A 14,228-nucleotide genomic window follows, 5' to 3' on the forward strand; every position below is an offset into this window, starting at 1 on the left:
AAACAGACAGCAGCCAGGAGCAGCCCTTATTCCCACTTGGATCCCCACCAGCTGTACTGCTGGCCAAACCCTTGTCCATCAATATGCTCCTTCCCTGGATGGATCTGTCGATCTAATTTCTGTTGGGCTACTTGCCAGCCAAAATTAAGAGCTACAACTGAATGAGATCAGGACTTAATTTGCTATTGTTTAGAGGAGTTGTGGGGTGTCTCATGTCCTGGGGTTGACTGGGAAATTTCCTTTAGTTCTGCAGGCCAATACAAGTCTGGATACAATACAATTAGAGATGAGCCAAAACTCTCCCTCAAACTTTGATTGTTTGATTAAATTGGAGCCCAGATTCAAACTGCTTCTGATTTTTGTTTTTACAAAAACTGAAACCCAACAGATGAGATTTGCAATGAAACCCCGATCTCTCTCTGCTCATCTTTTTTAACAAACACTGTACATGGTTGGGAATATACATCTTTGTACCTCTGCCAAGTTGGTCATTTTACAAGGTTTTTTTTGTCGGAGAGGGCAAAATGATTACAATAGCTTGGGATGACTCCTCTTAGTTTCTTAGCCCCCAGTTGCAGAGTCATTTGACATTATACTGAAGGAGACATTTGGGAGTAATCAAAAGGATAATACATTTAAATCTGCAATGGAAACAGAAAAGCATTTTTTCAGACTTAAGACAGTGCATTATGTGAAAACCAAACACGATGCCAAACGTTTACTGCCTTTTGACATTCATTAAAGATATTTACCTTCAAATATTATGCAGAACTGGAAGTTGCACTTTCAAAATGGTGTACAAAATGGCTCATTAGCCTTCCTATAAAACCTAGCCTAATGACAGTGTAAGTCAGTGTCTCCACAGTGACCCATGCTGACCTTGTTCATAGGCAGTAATTGTGAACATCTCTTCACAGATGTTTCCACTTCTAATAGAAGCTCTGTGACATGAACTCCTCTTTCAGGGACCCTAGGCAGGTCCACACTCATTTGCAGTTTTCACACAAAGGACAACAATTATAAATTAACAAAGCCCTTCAACAGAGGCACTAATACTTACAGCGGAGATTATGAGGGACCTGAAGCAGTGATCTTTCAACAGAGGGGGCCTGAAGTAATACATCAGTGCCACTTTATGATCTTTGTATTAATGAAAGTTTTGCTTCGATTTTACCCTATTATCACACTGTTTGTTGTGTTAACAATGAGAGGTTGGTGCCAAAGCACTGTTAACTTGTTCTACTTTAGCCTTTTTGGTAGCCCCCCTACCCAACCCCTAGGAATGATCATGCTGCTTGAACAGAAAAAGAGACAAGTTACTGCATATATGCCATGTCATTTTCCTTCTCTCCTGACAAAAAGCGAGGGCTAGATGCTCAGCTGGTGTAAACTGGCATTGGTCCACCGACAGCAATGAAGTTATGCTGACTCACAGCAGCTGAGGATCTCCCCTTTTTTCAGAAGTGCCTTATATAAGAGTGTGTACTTATGAAAGGCGTACACTCCTAAGAAAAAAAGAGTCTACCCTCTCCTTCTAGTTACCCTCTTTTTAATCCTGCAATACAAGTATCTACCATGCCTGCCAGCTAATACATTTTTAAATGAGCTAACGCCCATTAGGTTTGATCCTCCTCTCGCTTACACTAGTGTGAATCAGGAATAGTTCCACTGAAGTCAATGGAGTTACTCTGATTTTAAACAAGTGCAACTTCATTCATTTCCATGGAATTACTTCTGATTGACATTGGTATACGGGAACAATCAGGCCTCGTGCACACACTGTGGTCTAGTCTACACTTAATTTTTGCTGGCCTAGCTATGTCGATTGGGAGTGTGGGAAAAAAAAAAAAAGCACAAGCCAAATAGATGTTACTCTGCTGGCAAATGCCGTAGGGTGGACACAGTTATACTGGCAAAAAAGTTTGTTTACTGTTATAGCTTATTTTGTTCAGGAAGCTAGGACAACTCTTTTGCTGATATAAGCTCACTAGGAGGGTTTGCCAGTATAGCTGTACCATTGTAATTATGCCAACAAACCCTTCTTAGTTTAGACAAGGTTCACATGAAAAGCAAAGAGCAGAGAAATGCCTCCAATCTAAATGAATAGATCACTGAAGTGGGTGGATTGAGCTATTTAAAATTCTGATTTGCTTCCTGGTAGGTGAAGATATAATGTGGAGGATGACTGAAAAGTATTTTGGGGGACAACTGAAGATTTTGGACCACTTCTGGGAGAAATGCAGAATTTATAAATGAGAAAATACAATAAATGTGGTCTGTTTGACGCAAACCAATGTCAAAAGGGTAAATCATTAAGAAATTAATTTATCAAACTTGCTTCAAATAAAAAGGGAGGAAATCTTGAAACACAAAGCACTTCTCTTTCCTTGTTTTCCCCCCCCCCCCTTTACTGCCTCCTTGGGTGCCATTTTGAAATGAGAGGTTTCAGAGTAGCAGCCGTGTTAGTCTGTATTTGCAAAAAGAAAAGGAGTACTTGTGGCACCTTAGAGACTAACCAATTTATTTGAGCATAAGCTCAAATATTTGAGATGCATCCGATGAAGTGAGCTGTAGCTCACGAAAGCTTATGCTCAAATAAATTGGTTAGTCTCTAAGGTGCCACAAGTACTCCTTTTCTTTTTGCAAATACAGACTAACACAGCTGTTACTCTGAAACCTGAAAGAATAATGTATACTAGAACAAAAAGTTACTTGGCAACCAGAGCTCTTTACTAACTGAAAAGTAAAATCAATTCACATACTCTTGCCAGTAAGTGTTTTTGAGTTTTGGCAACTCAAGGACCCAGAGGCCAGGTCAGGAACTCAGATTCAGCTTTTCTCTGAGATTCCCTGATTAATTTTAATTCAAGATTGTTTGCTACCTGATGAAGCAGATTTAGTCTGTATAGTTATGACCCATTCCTCCTTTTCCTTCGCACTACCTGTCCTCATCACCTTTATGAAAGCCTCAAGAATCCCCCATTTTCTTCCCTTTACACTCCAACTCTTGTCATCACCATTGTTCTGGCTGAAGAAAATTGGATAGGATTTCCATTGCATCTCATGGCAGTCCTTTAATTGTTTGGAAAGGCGCAATGAGCAACGTTTCTACATCCTGCCTGTCCACAAGAGCTTATTTTTAAAGGGCGGTGAGCAACCTCCATGCCCATTGAAGTCCGTGAGTAGTCAACACCTTAGAGTCAGGCCCAAGTGCCCAGGAATCAAAATTGTACCTCAAGGTTACCTTTTCACTGTGCTATGACTTTCAGGAGCTATTTCATTATATTGGTGTGCACTGTATAACTTGAATCAGCTGGACGTTTTGTATCTTATTCAGTCTAAAAGTTGTTACATTATATTGCTGTCCATTCTATTTCTACATTTCTGAAGTACAAGAATAACTAATGGCCAACCGGCCCCTGCAGCACTGTCTTCTGGGCTGGAGTTACAAACATGAACAAGAACCACCTTTCTTGCTCTCCTTTCTGAAGATTTTATGATCTAATGCCTTACTCTTTTTTTTTTTCAGCAGCAATGGCACAAATATGACACCATGGTTTTCAAACTTTTTCTGTATGATGCAAGATATCTGTTTACTGCAAATACATTTCTTCAGTTTTGGTGATAACATCAATTAAGTTACTCAAGAGATTCCAGTATATTAAGTTCCAGTCTCATGAGGTTCAGGGACAATTGGCTGAAGAATGAGCAATGGCTGATTTTTGCATGTTTCAATATTTTGTAATTTATGGCCTGATATAATGTGTCCACTTGCCTAAAAACAATCAATTAGCCCTTTATAGTAAGTAGGTCAATATTTTGAATACAAACTCAGAGTACGCTCTTTTTCTGATTGTAAAGTGGTTTACTGATTATGCATGATAGAAGTAATACACATGTAGAAAAGACTTGTTTCTTACCATAGTGAGGAATTATTGCCCAAGCCATGGCAGAAGCATAGATGCCTCCAATCATCCAAAACATGCACAGCCAACTTAAGTGTTCACCACGCTTCTCTCGAGCAAGAACTTCAGAAAAATATGAGAACACTGTTGGAACAGCTCCACCAATCCTAAAAGGAGACACAAACCATGTGTTAAAGACAGAGCAATAGCAAGTCTGAACAAACTTCACGACTACTTAGAACCTGAACTAAAAGAGACTTTGCCACAAAAAAAGCGTTCTTATCTATGTTTTTTCTTAAGTACATTGCCACTTTAATAAAGGTCTTCTATGTGCCATAGGCCTGACTGCAGTGCATTTGAAAACTTTCGGGGAAGCCCCAAACTTTTGACACAATTAAATGCATAGATTTTTATGGAAACAGTATGGTTAATGAAGAAGTGCCAGATTAAATTGTCAGTGAGCTGTGTTATAGAGCTTGCAGAATTGTAACTAGCATAAAGTTGTGTATTTGACTTAATTTATATGAAAATCCATACGACTATTATGGTAGGATTGGTAGTCTACCAACATGACGACAAAATTCTCATGTAGCACAGAGAATTTTTTTAAATTAATTTTTGGTAAAATTTTCTGGAGTCATGGTGTAAGTAATAGCTGCTCTCCCTCCATTCACTCCTCCCCCCCTCCCCCCCCAACTCTTGGCTTAACCTCCTTTAACAGAAGATAGGCAAAAAGAATGTTGAAATTTGAAATATCCCTGATTATTGCACATATGCTTAAAAAGTTTTATGCAGTTATATTTTTTATGATTTGCTAGTAACTTATGCTGATTTTTCTCTTTTTGGTCTTTGAGTCTTGAATTTTAATTTTGGATGCAATGACTAGAGAGTTGTAACTTCTTTTCTCCCTACCGTGCAATACTGTACATGCTACTAACTCTTTGACGTTACACAGCAATAAATATTTTATTGTTACCCACATTGTTGGAAGACTCCTATACAGTATTCTTAATAACAACAAAGTTTAAAAATATACCATGTGGTTATAACTGAACAGTCTGAAATGAGAACTAAAAGCTTTTTCTTCACTGTAGCATCCTGGCAGTTCTATCCTCGTTAGGCATTTCTAAGGTGTCCATCTTCATAGTAGCTAGGTGCCTAGAAGGATCTCCTACCCTATCCAGGTGGTTTAGAGTACTTGAAACGAATGTTTTATTACAATGAGCATTTCTGAAGCTTGTGCTGCCAGGGGCCATACTGCTAAAAAATGACATCATCTGTGACACCAGCAGTATTAAAATTGGGATCAATAAGCCATCATCAATACCAATTTACCAATGAGAAGGAGGAATTTTGTTGTTTAATAGTTAAGCAAAATGTTTACTCATTATGATTGCCAACTTAGATTTAACACAATGTAAATTGGTTTACTACATCTGATACTAAGCTGTGTTGTCCTGGGGGTCCAGTGTCAATGTCACAAATCAAGCCCCTTTTCTGCAATGTGGCCACTGCCTGCAGTTAGCTTAGAAATGTCTATTTAAAACACAATTTTACATAAAGTTCAGTTCATCTATGGTGAAAATATGGACCTCTCAAAAGGCTACAATGAGAAAAATGGTTCAGCTTTCCTCTATAAAACCTAATAAAATTCAAGATCAGTATAATTTTCAGCATTAGATTCAGGGCTTTCATTATTGGTCTAGATCTTTGTTATAGGCTAAAAAGACAATGATACTTCTTAAAACTGCAAAATGTTCCATCATGTCCCAGGACACAAGATTTGTGCTTTCATTTTTCAGTGTTTAAGACAATGTCTATGGAGCTTCAAGGAGTATTTTCAGATCAGTGAATCGCTCAGAGAACGTGGGATATACTCTGTAAAACAGCTGCAATTCACACATGGTGAAGTCGCAACTGAATTTCAAGATAAGGATAAATGCACATTTATGCTGCTGTCACACTGGCTGCTAAAACTGATTGGGAGAAAGAAGCAAGTTTACCAACAGGTTAAAACAAATATTATAGAGGAAAAGAGTAATGCAAAAATAAACTTCTGTCCCATGAACATTCAGTGGGTTCCAATACAGTTTATTTTAGAAGATGTTAAGGTACTTCACTAAGTGGTTACATGTCTCAAAGGGGTTGTTTTTTTGTTGCTTCCTTCTAGGCATCAATTTGCAAAGGATCCATAATAGACTCTTACATATATTATAAATAGCTCCCGAGATTGACTGAAGCATGCTAGTTCTTAAATTCTCTGCAAAAGTCCTGCTACACAGAGTCATAGCCCCATAAAATACCACTCTTGCTAAAGAGCTAGAAATGTAGTGTGAGATCTTCATCCCCACTCCAGTCCTTTTATGGTGGGCAAAAGGGCCAGCAGGGTATAAAGGGGACCTTACAGCCTAATATCCATCTGGGTGAGAATCCCCCTAGTACAGACACAGACGACAATCATAAGGCTGTTCTCCAAGGATCCCCTTTACATCTTGGAGTAGGGAACTGCTGGATGTAAGCTTGTGGAAAGCAAGTCAGGGATGAGGCTGCAGCCCAGAGTGCTACAGAGATTCTGAGCCTGTGGAGGATGTTGTTAATTTAGACAGGTCCTTAGGGCTGCCTCAGTCAGGCCGGGGTCCACTCTCCAGAACAGCCCAAGACTGGAAGTGTACAAAGGTGTCTTAAAGCTGCAATAACCAAACCTCCTTCTGGTCTGAGGTGGAGCACTGACTCTCATCCCTACAAAAATACCCTGAATGTAGTACTCGATGCTCAAATTAAATTCTTTAAATTATGTTGAAGAATTCACGGGCGATGGCAGAAACAAGTATTCCATATCCCTGCCTAACCCTAAGAGGTGTTGAACATGCACTTGTGTTGACTTGGCATTCAAAGCGCTCACCTCTTAGAAGCAACACTTTCACTTGGGGCTTGCTTTAGTCCGCAGAAGAGCTTCTTTAACGCCATATTTGCTTTGAAAACGAGTTCTTGGCATGGCAGTGATTTTTTTCCTATAACCGCCTCTATCCATTAAGGAAGTTTGTAGTGCCCTCTGGATATTTTTAACTGGTATTTACATATTCTGGTCACTCTTCTACGAATCTTATCACCATATTCTTGCTTCTAAATTTGAATGAGGGTCCAGATAGAAGTGACTACTTTCCTTTTTGCTTCAAGTTTTTGTCACCTATTAGAGAATCTAGACTATATCCACATATTGCAGTTACTACGGTAGTAGTTACAAATTCAGATAGCCTATGCTATGTTGTATTAATAATAAATAGTCATATTTAAATTACTTATATAGAGCTTTGCATTTTCAAAGCACTTTAAAAAATTATCTAGTACACAGGGACAGTTCAGGCAAATCTGGGGCCCATGACTATGAAATTCAAAATTCAGTGTGTAATCTTATTTCCAAATCTCCAAGGCCATGCAAGCTGTGGGACTGGGGCTTTAGGAGACTTCAAGGCAAAGGAATGTGCCTTGAGTCTAGAATTGATACAAGTGTCTTTTGGATGGTTAGGGGGAAATGGCAGGATATTTTCTAGTAAACAGAAGGAGGGAGGAACTTGTAATGTGCCATATTCTAGTGTCATGATAAAAGGAGAAAGATCCTGATCCCCGGCAAGCAGCTTAAGATATCACCAGGATGCGGTCAGCATGAAGCAGCTCAAACACCTGTGATGAGGTACACAAACCCAACATAAAACACAGGCAGAAAGGGGTTAAGAACTCTCCCTGCCTGCATTTCAGATTAACAGCCGTGTTAGTCTGTATTAGCAAAAAGAAAAGAAGTACTTGTGGCACCTTAGAGACTAACCAATTTATTTGAGCATAAGCTTTCATGAGCTACAGCTCACTTGGCCCACCTATGAGAAATAAAGAGGGAGGAACAGGATAAGAAGAGGTAGAAGAGTGTGGGGCTTCAAGAGCAAGAACTCTCTGCCAGTCTTCCAAAGGAGCTAGCAGCCCCTGGAAGTACAAAGGATGGGGACAAAAGCCCTGAGGGCCAAGGACTTTTTGACTCGTTTATGTTGTGTTTTTGGCCTATGCCTTTTCTTAGTTCATTTGATTTAAGCCACTGCTGCTCAGGTCAAGGCCCAACCCAGGTCACTTCAACTGAGGTTTTGCAAAAGATGGTGTCCATTACTATTGACAGGTGGTACCAAAAGTGGGATATCGCTACCACTGAAAAGTGGACAGCCCATTAAAAACAAAACAAAAAATGAAAAAGAACAAAAAAGTCCCACATGAAGGTGAATCGGCTCCTACAATTGCTAGTCAATTCACAAGCACAGCAGCAGAATGACAACAGCAACTGTTAGAGCAGATGTTGACACACCAGTACCAAGTTATTACAATATATGACTTACCTGCTGCCTTTACAAAGCTGCTTGAACCACACCATGGCAGGAGCTGTGCCTACCGAAATTTGGGGAATGTCTCTAGACCTGATGTTTCCCAAGATCATGGCAGATGACTACCCCAAGTCCTTCCTGATAACTTTTGAGAGAGTAGTGTTGGCATCCCAATGGCCCTCGGAGCAGCAGGCTATCCAGTGTGCCCCCTTTTGGCAGGCGGAGCTCAGGTAGTGTACCAGGATCTTGATTGGTTGGGCTGCACAAGATTATGAACTTGTGAAGACAGCCATATTGAGACTGATAAGGCATTAACAAACAGACCTACCATCAGCTCTTCTGCAATGAGAGATACCCCCAAAGGCCAGGTAATGAGTGGTTGCCCAGAAACTGAAGGACTTCTGGTGGTGCTGGCTAACGTCGGAAACTCAGATGGGACCCGAGGCAGTGGAGCTGATCGTTGCTGAACAGTTCATACAGATTCTCCCATTGGCAGGCCAAGACTGGGGCTGCAGACACTGTCTGGAAACACTGATGGAAGGAACCCACCTCATGGATGACTATCTGACTGCTCAAACTGCCTAGGAGCCTCCCACCAAAGAGGCACTGGGGGCCACTATGAGCAACAAGGAAGAGAACCGCACCATGAGGGAGAGATGGGAACGAGGCCAGATAAGCCCCGGGAAGGCCCTAATATCCAGCTGGGTGTCAGAAAGAGCCCACAATAAGCATCCCTACAAGGGTGCCTCGACAAAAGTCCCCCAGGATGACAAACAGACACCCCCAAACATGCAACAAGACCTTCACCACCTGGGCTTGCACAGGGTCACTCCGAACCTTCACAGGAAGACGATAACCAAAGTCACAGGCCAGGGCAGGGTGCAGTTGACTGTTTCTCCTGTGGCCAACTGTGACAGGGTCAGGCCAGATGTCTACAGGAGAGTAATAGAAGGCAGATATATTAGCCCAGGTTAAGTAGGTCCCTTTTCCCTGGGTAAGGTAACAGGGAAGTTTCCAGAACAATCAGGAACCTTCTGGAGACAATTAAGACAGACAGGCTGATTAGAACACCTGCAGCCAATCAAGAAGCTGTTAGAATCAATTAAGGCAGGCTAATCAGGCACCTGGGTTTAAAAAGGAGCTCACTTCAGTTTGTGGTGCGCGTGTGAGGAGCTGGGAGCAAGAGGCACTAGGAGCTGAGAGTGAGAACGCGGACTGTTGGAGGACTGAGGAGTACAAGCATTGTCAGACGCCAGGAGGAAGGTCCTATGGTGAGAATAAAGAAGGTGTTGGGAGGAGGCCATAAGGAAGTAGCCCAGGGAGTTGTAGCTGTCGCACAGCTGTTCCAAGAGGCACTCTAGACAGCTGCATTCCACAGGGCCCTGGGCTGGAACCCGGAGTAGAGGGCGGGCCTGGGTTCCCCCCAAACCTCCCAACTCCTGGTCAGATACAGGAGGAGTCGACCTGGACTGTGGGTTCAGAAAAACGGCCAAGCTGAGGGCTGCCGTGAAGCTCCAAGGCGAGCAAATCCGCCAATAAGCGCAAGACCCACCAAGGTAGAGGAGAAACTTTGTCATACCAACCAAGAGACTGGAAGTACAAGGGAGGTAGATGGAGATGGAAGCCCTGAGGGCCAAGGGCTTTTTTTCTTATTTATGTTATGTTTATGGACTCTACCTTTTTCTAGTTGCTTTGATTTAAACCACTGTTGCCCAGGTCAATGAATGATGCAGGCCACTCAAACTGGGGTTTTGCACAAAGCAGTGACCATCACCACTGAGACCACCACACTGGAGCATGGGCAGCTAACATCACTTTGACATGTCAATCTGCTTTTAGCAGGCTGGATTGTACCCTATGACCTAAAAACCCTGTATGGCTGAAGGTTTGGAAGCATTATCTAAATTGGCCTTGGTAATATATGATGACTCTCCAGCATAACTGGATTTTTTTGCTGATACCTGGAGATCATGTAGAGACATATTGTAAGAACTCTTAGAGCCATGTATTACAAAAAAATGTTTTTTAAAAGGTAAGAAACTTAAATACAGAGGAATTAATCAGCTTTGGAAAAATGCAATTTTCTGTCTCTTCCTTGATGAGATTAAGCTGACATTTTCACAGAGTAACCAACAGGCTAATAAAAAGCTTAAAATGCTGGTAGATGTTCATATTGCACATGAAAGAACCAATGGCCCTGACTCTCCATTGCATTGCACCTTGTACAGGCATTTACGCCTTCACAAACTGGGTGCAAAACTCTCACATTCCATTTATTTGCATTGTGCTCTCTTTGCACAGTGTAAATAACTACACAAAAGGCAGTGGAGAATCAATTCTGACTCTTCACATTTGTCGCCTTTGTGAGGGGGTTCTCTTGTAGTGTGGTCTCTTCGCATCAGCTGGTGCTACATTTTATCACTACTGTATATTAGGAATTAATTAACCCAAATGAACTAAAACTCAAGGTTACAAAAATACCACATCCGCCAAAGGCTGTATGAAACCATGTATGTGCTACAGTGCAGACACATGCTGGGACCAATTTTGCTGTTACATTGGTGCAAATGCTTAACAACTCAATGACTTCAGCTGAGTTATTCAAGATCTTGGCTGGGGTAACAGAACAAAATTTGACCCACTATATTTTTATAATAAAATTGAAAATGATGTATTAAAGGCAGTCTGCTTTTAGTCACCATTAGCCTCTTGGTGAAATTATATACACGTGTGAAATTTTGACTACCATGAAGTCAATGGAAGTTTTGCCATTGACTTGAATGTGACCAGGATTTCACCCTGCATTTTACAGGGAATACAAACACCATTCCCCACAGGATACAATACTAAATCTGCTTCAGACAATTAATTAGCTAAACAAAGTATGCTGTGTGCCTTGTTAAATTTATGAGTCATGTGGTTAATCCTCATTTGTAAAATAAACATCAGGCACCAAAATGTATATCTCTTCCCCCTCCCCCGGATTCTACTTTTTTCTATACTGAACTGAAAAGGCTTGGCCCTAGCTTAAAAATGCTGGTTATTCTGACAGCAGGATGGACTGATTTAAATCATGATTGAAATCACCGTTTTTTTTTAAAAAATACCATTGATTTAAATACATCTGAGACTTCATAAAACCAGTATGAAAAATTGTGCAATTTATTGCAATTTTAGGTTAAAATTTATAATGAACTAAATTATAAATGCTTTTTCAAAAATGCCTCTACTATTACGGTATCTTATTTGAATATTATAAAATTTCTATAGGCAAAGAACAACATATCAAAAAGCACGGCTGTGATACTACAAACTCTTAAGGAGGTTCATAACTTTACGCACATGACTTGTTCCATTGACTTCAAAGTGCATGTGTTCACAACATCAGGGGCTAAAGCCTATATCTGTATTTTTGTTAAAAACTTTACTCTTGGTGGCATAAAATCTTTATCACTTAAACACAAAATCGCTTCAGTTTTAATAGTGGATAAATTATTTACATTTTCAGTACATAAAGTTATTGTGAACTTTCGATACACACAAGGTAAAATTTTCAAAATTGGAGCCTAAAGTTAGGCTCCTAAACTCATATTTGAACACTTATGAGTGGGATTTTCAAAAGAACCTAAATCCCATTGACTTTAAACCTCAAACTCTGATGGTGTATGCCTTGCCTGAAGCACTTTAGCTTTCTTGACTAGTGGAAGTTCAATATATTGCCCTAAAAATAAGGACTGAGATCTTGAAGTTGATGTATCCTTCTGTGGGAGGCCAGTGACATGAGCAAGAAACAGAGTGGGGAGGTGACACCCCAGATTGCTGAGGAAGCACATTGCTGTATTTTGTAATTTTCCCAGACGTAGTACTCACAAGTCCAGCTGGGAGGTAATGAAGGCATGCACTGCTGTAGTCCAGCTGGGAGGTAATAAAGGCATGTATTATCTAGACAAGGCCATCATCTGCAAGAATGAGACAGTCTTCTAGCCAGTTGGAGATAATAGACTATGTTTCTCCCAGATGCAGCGATGTGAGAGCTCTGCATCAGAGATGAGTCTAGAAGCACACCTAAACTATGGACTGACCTGACAAGTTGGAGGCATGCCTTTATGACCAAAGGAGACTTCATTGCTGCAAACTCTTCAAAGCGTTTCCCTCTGCCATAGCTTAACTTCTGTCTTGCTAGACAGAAGTTATGGTATGGCTCTTCCTCATTCACACGTTGATCTCAGTCAGGCACTGTTAATTGGGTTACAGTGGTATGATCATGTGTTGTGAATGACTGAGTTATGTGTCTTCCGCATACTGTTGATGTTTGTGCTTGTGGAGTCTCACCGTTTCTCCTAATGGTGGCATGCAAACCTTAAATAAGACAAGTCAGAGAATTTATAATTGTGGGACTCTGGAAGTGAGTCTGCCGTGGAGGTACATGACTACCTTTTAGGCGCATCTTTCCAGGAAAAAAATCATTCTCTTTTAGTTCTTTACCATGGATCCTTTCCACCTTGACAGCAATATATGGGGATCGATGACATATCAAATGTTGTGGAAATGTCCAAACATATGAGAACCTATATCTGCCCCCTCCTCACCCCCTGCAACTATCAGTAACATCAGATCCTCCATCAGTGCCACCCATGCTGTTTCTGCTCTATAATAGCCTGAATCAGGATAGCAAAGGAACAAAGATACTGGCTTTGACTAAAGAAGGCTGAAAGCAGCTTTTGGCTAGCTTTTCCATGAGCTTGCTCAGAAATAAAAGGTTTGATACTGGGGAGTAGTTACTTAGGCCTGTTGCATCCAAGAAGGGGTTTCTTCAGCATTCATTGGTATCTTGTCAATATACTATACCCAAGAAAATCAGAACAGAAACATTTTTATTTGTCCTTATCAGTCAATAAAATGAAGGGCACATCACTATTTGGATGCATGAAGCTCCTCTCTACGTGCTGTCTTAGACCACCAATGTCCCTTGGACTACCAATGTTCTTCAGAACACTCAGAGGTGGTCCACAAAGAGCTGGAAGGTCACATGGACCTGATTCTTCCTCCAACTTCTAAAATGCATTAAAGACAATTAAAATACATTAATTACTTTTCCCAATGTAAGCCTGTCAAGGCTGAATCCCAACTCTGTCACTTCGAGTGCAGAAGTGGGGCCCGCAAGGATTTTAAAAATTAATACTTGCCACTCCAGGCTTGTATTAAACTCCCACGGTTACATCTTTTCTCTGACCTTGGCTTGGTAAATGCTGCCACCACCCAAATGCAATAAAACCCACTTTGAGCCCAGGAAGGAGCACTTGGGAATTCCTCCCTGTGGGGTGCCGTCAAGCCCTTTCACCCCCTCCTCCAGGGAAGAGCTGAAAAAGGAAACAAAGGAAATTAGCTGTGGCTACCAGCTAATCAAACAACATGCACAAACCTCTTAGGACACCAAAAATCCAATCCTGTTCTTTAAAAAGGTAAATTTTATTTAAAACCAAAAGGAAGAAAATACATCTGGAACTTAGGCTTTTGCTAGATTTTAAAAGAGCAATTCCAAAAATCAAGCACGCAAAATAGCTTTCTTGGGGGTTCAGCTTGAAGGTTACAAGCAAACAAAAGCATCTGGGGCTAGTACAGAGGAGTCCGCAAGCCAATAAGAAATAAAAGAAATAACCCTAATGGCATCTAGTTAACATTCTGATCTACTTACACACTGGAGTTCAGATAAGTAGTTCTAGGCTTGATCTGATGACTTATTATCATACCTGGCTAAGCTGCTTATAGCATGGATGCTCTGATCCTTCAGCCCAGAGAGAACAAAGGGAAAGTTTCTTTCCCAATTTTAAAAAGTTCTACTTTCCCACTGACTCTTTTGGTCAGGTGCCCACTTTTTTTTCTTTACCTGGTGGACTTTTAACCCTTTATAGGTAAAGCAAGTAAAGAACAGCTACCAAGGGGGATTTTACAGCTAACTGGC

At 40.9% G+C, this 14,228-nt stretch overlaps 1 protein-coding gene across 5 annotated transcripts in view; it reads right to left on the bottom strand.

Moving 5' to 3' along the window:
- The window catches only part of SV2C (synaptic vesicle glycoprotein 2C), a 214,726-nt gene that overhangs the window by 98,702 nt on the left and 101,796 nt on the right, over positions 1–14,228 (bottom strand). For all 5 annotated transcript variants that reach the window (XR_012158914.1, XM_073344195.2, XM_073344194.2 and 2 more), the window contains one exon: positions 3,921–4,072. Coding sequence is in view for 4 of the 5 variants with exons in the window: in XM_073344195.2 (XP_073200296.1) it covers positions 3,921–4,072 (152 nt within the window). In the remaining variant the exon portion in view is untranslated. The remainder of the gene's footprint in view (positions 1–3,920; positions 4,073–14,228) is intronic.

This window comes from Lepidochelys kempii, chromosome 5, assembly GCF_965140285.1.
Source record: "Lepidochelys kempii isolate rLepKem1 chromosome 5, rLepKem1.hap1, whole genome shotgun sequence".
Taxonomy (NCBI): Eukaryota; Metazoa; Chordata; order Testudines; family Cheloniidae; genus Lepidochelys; species Lepidochelys kempii.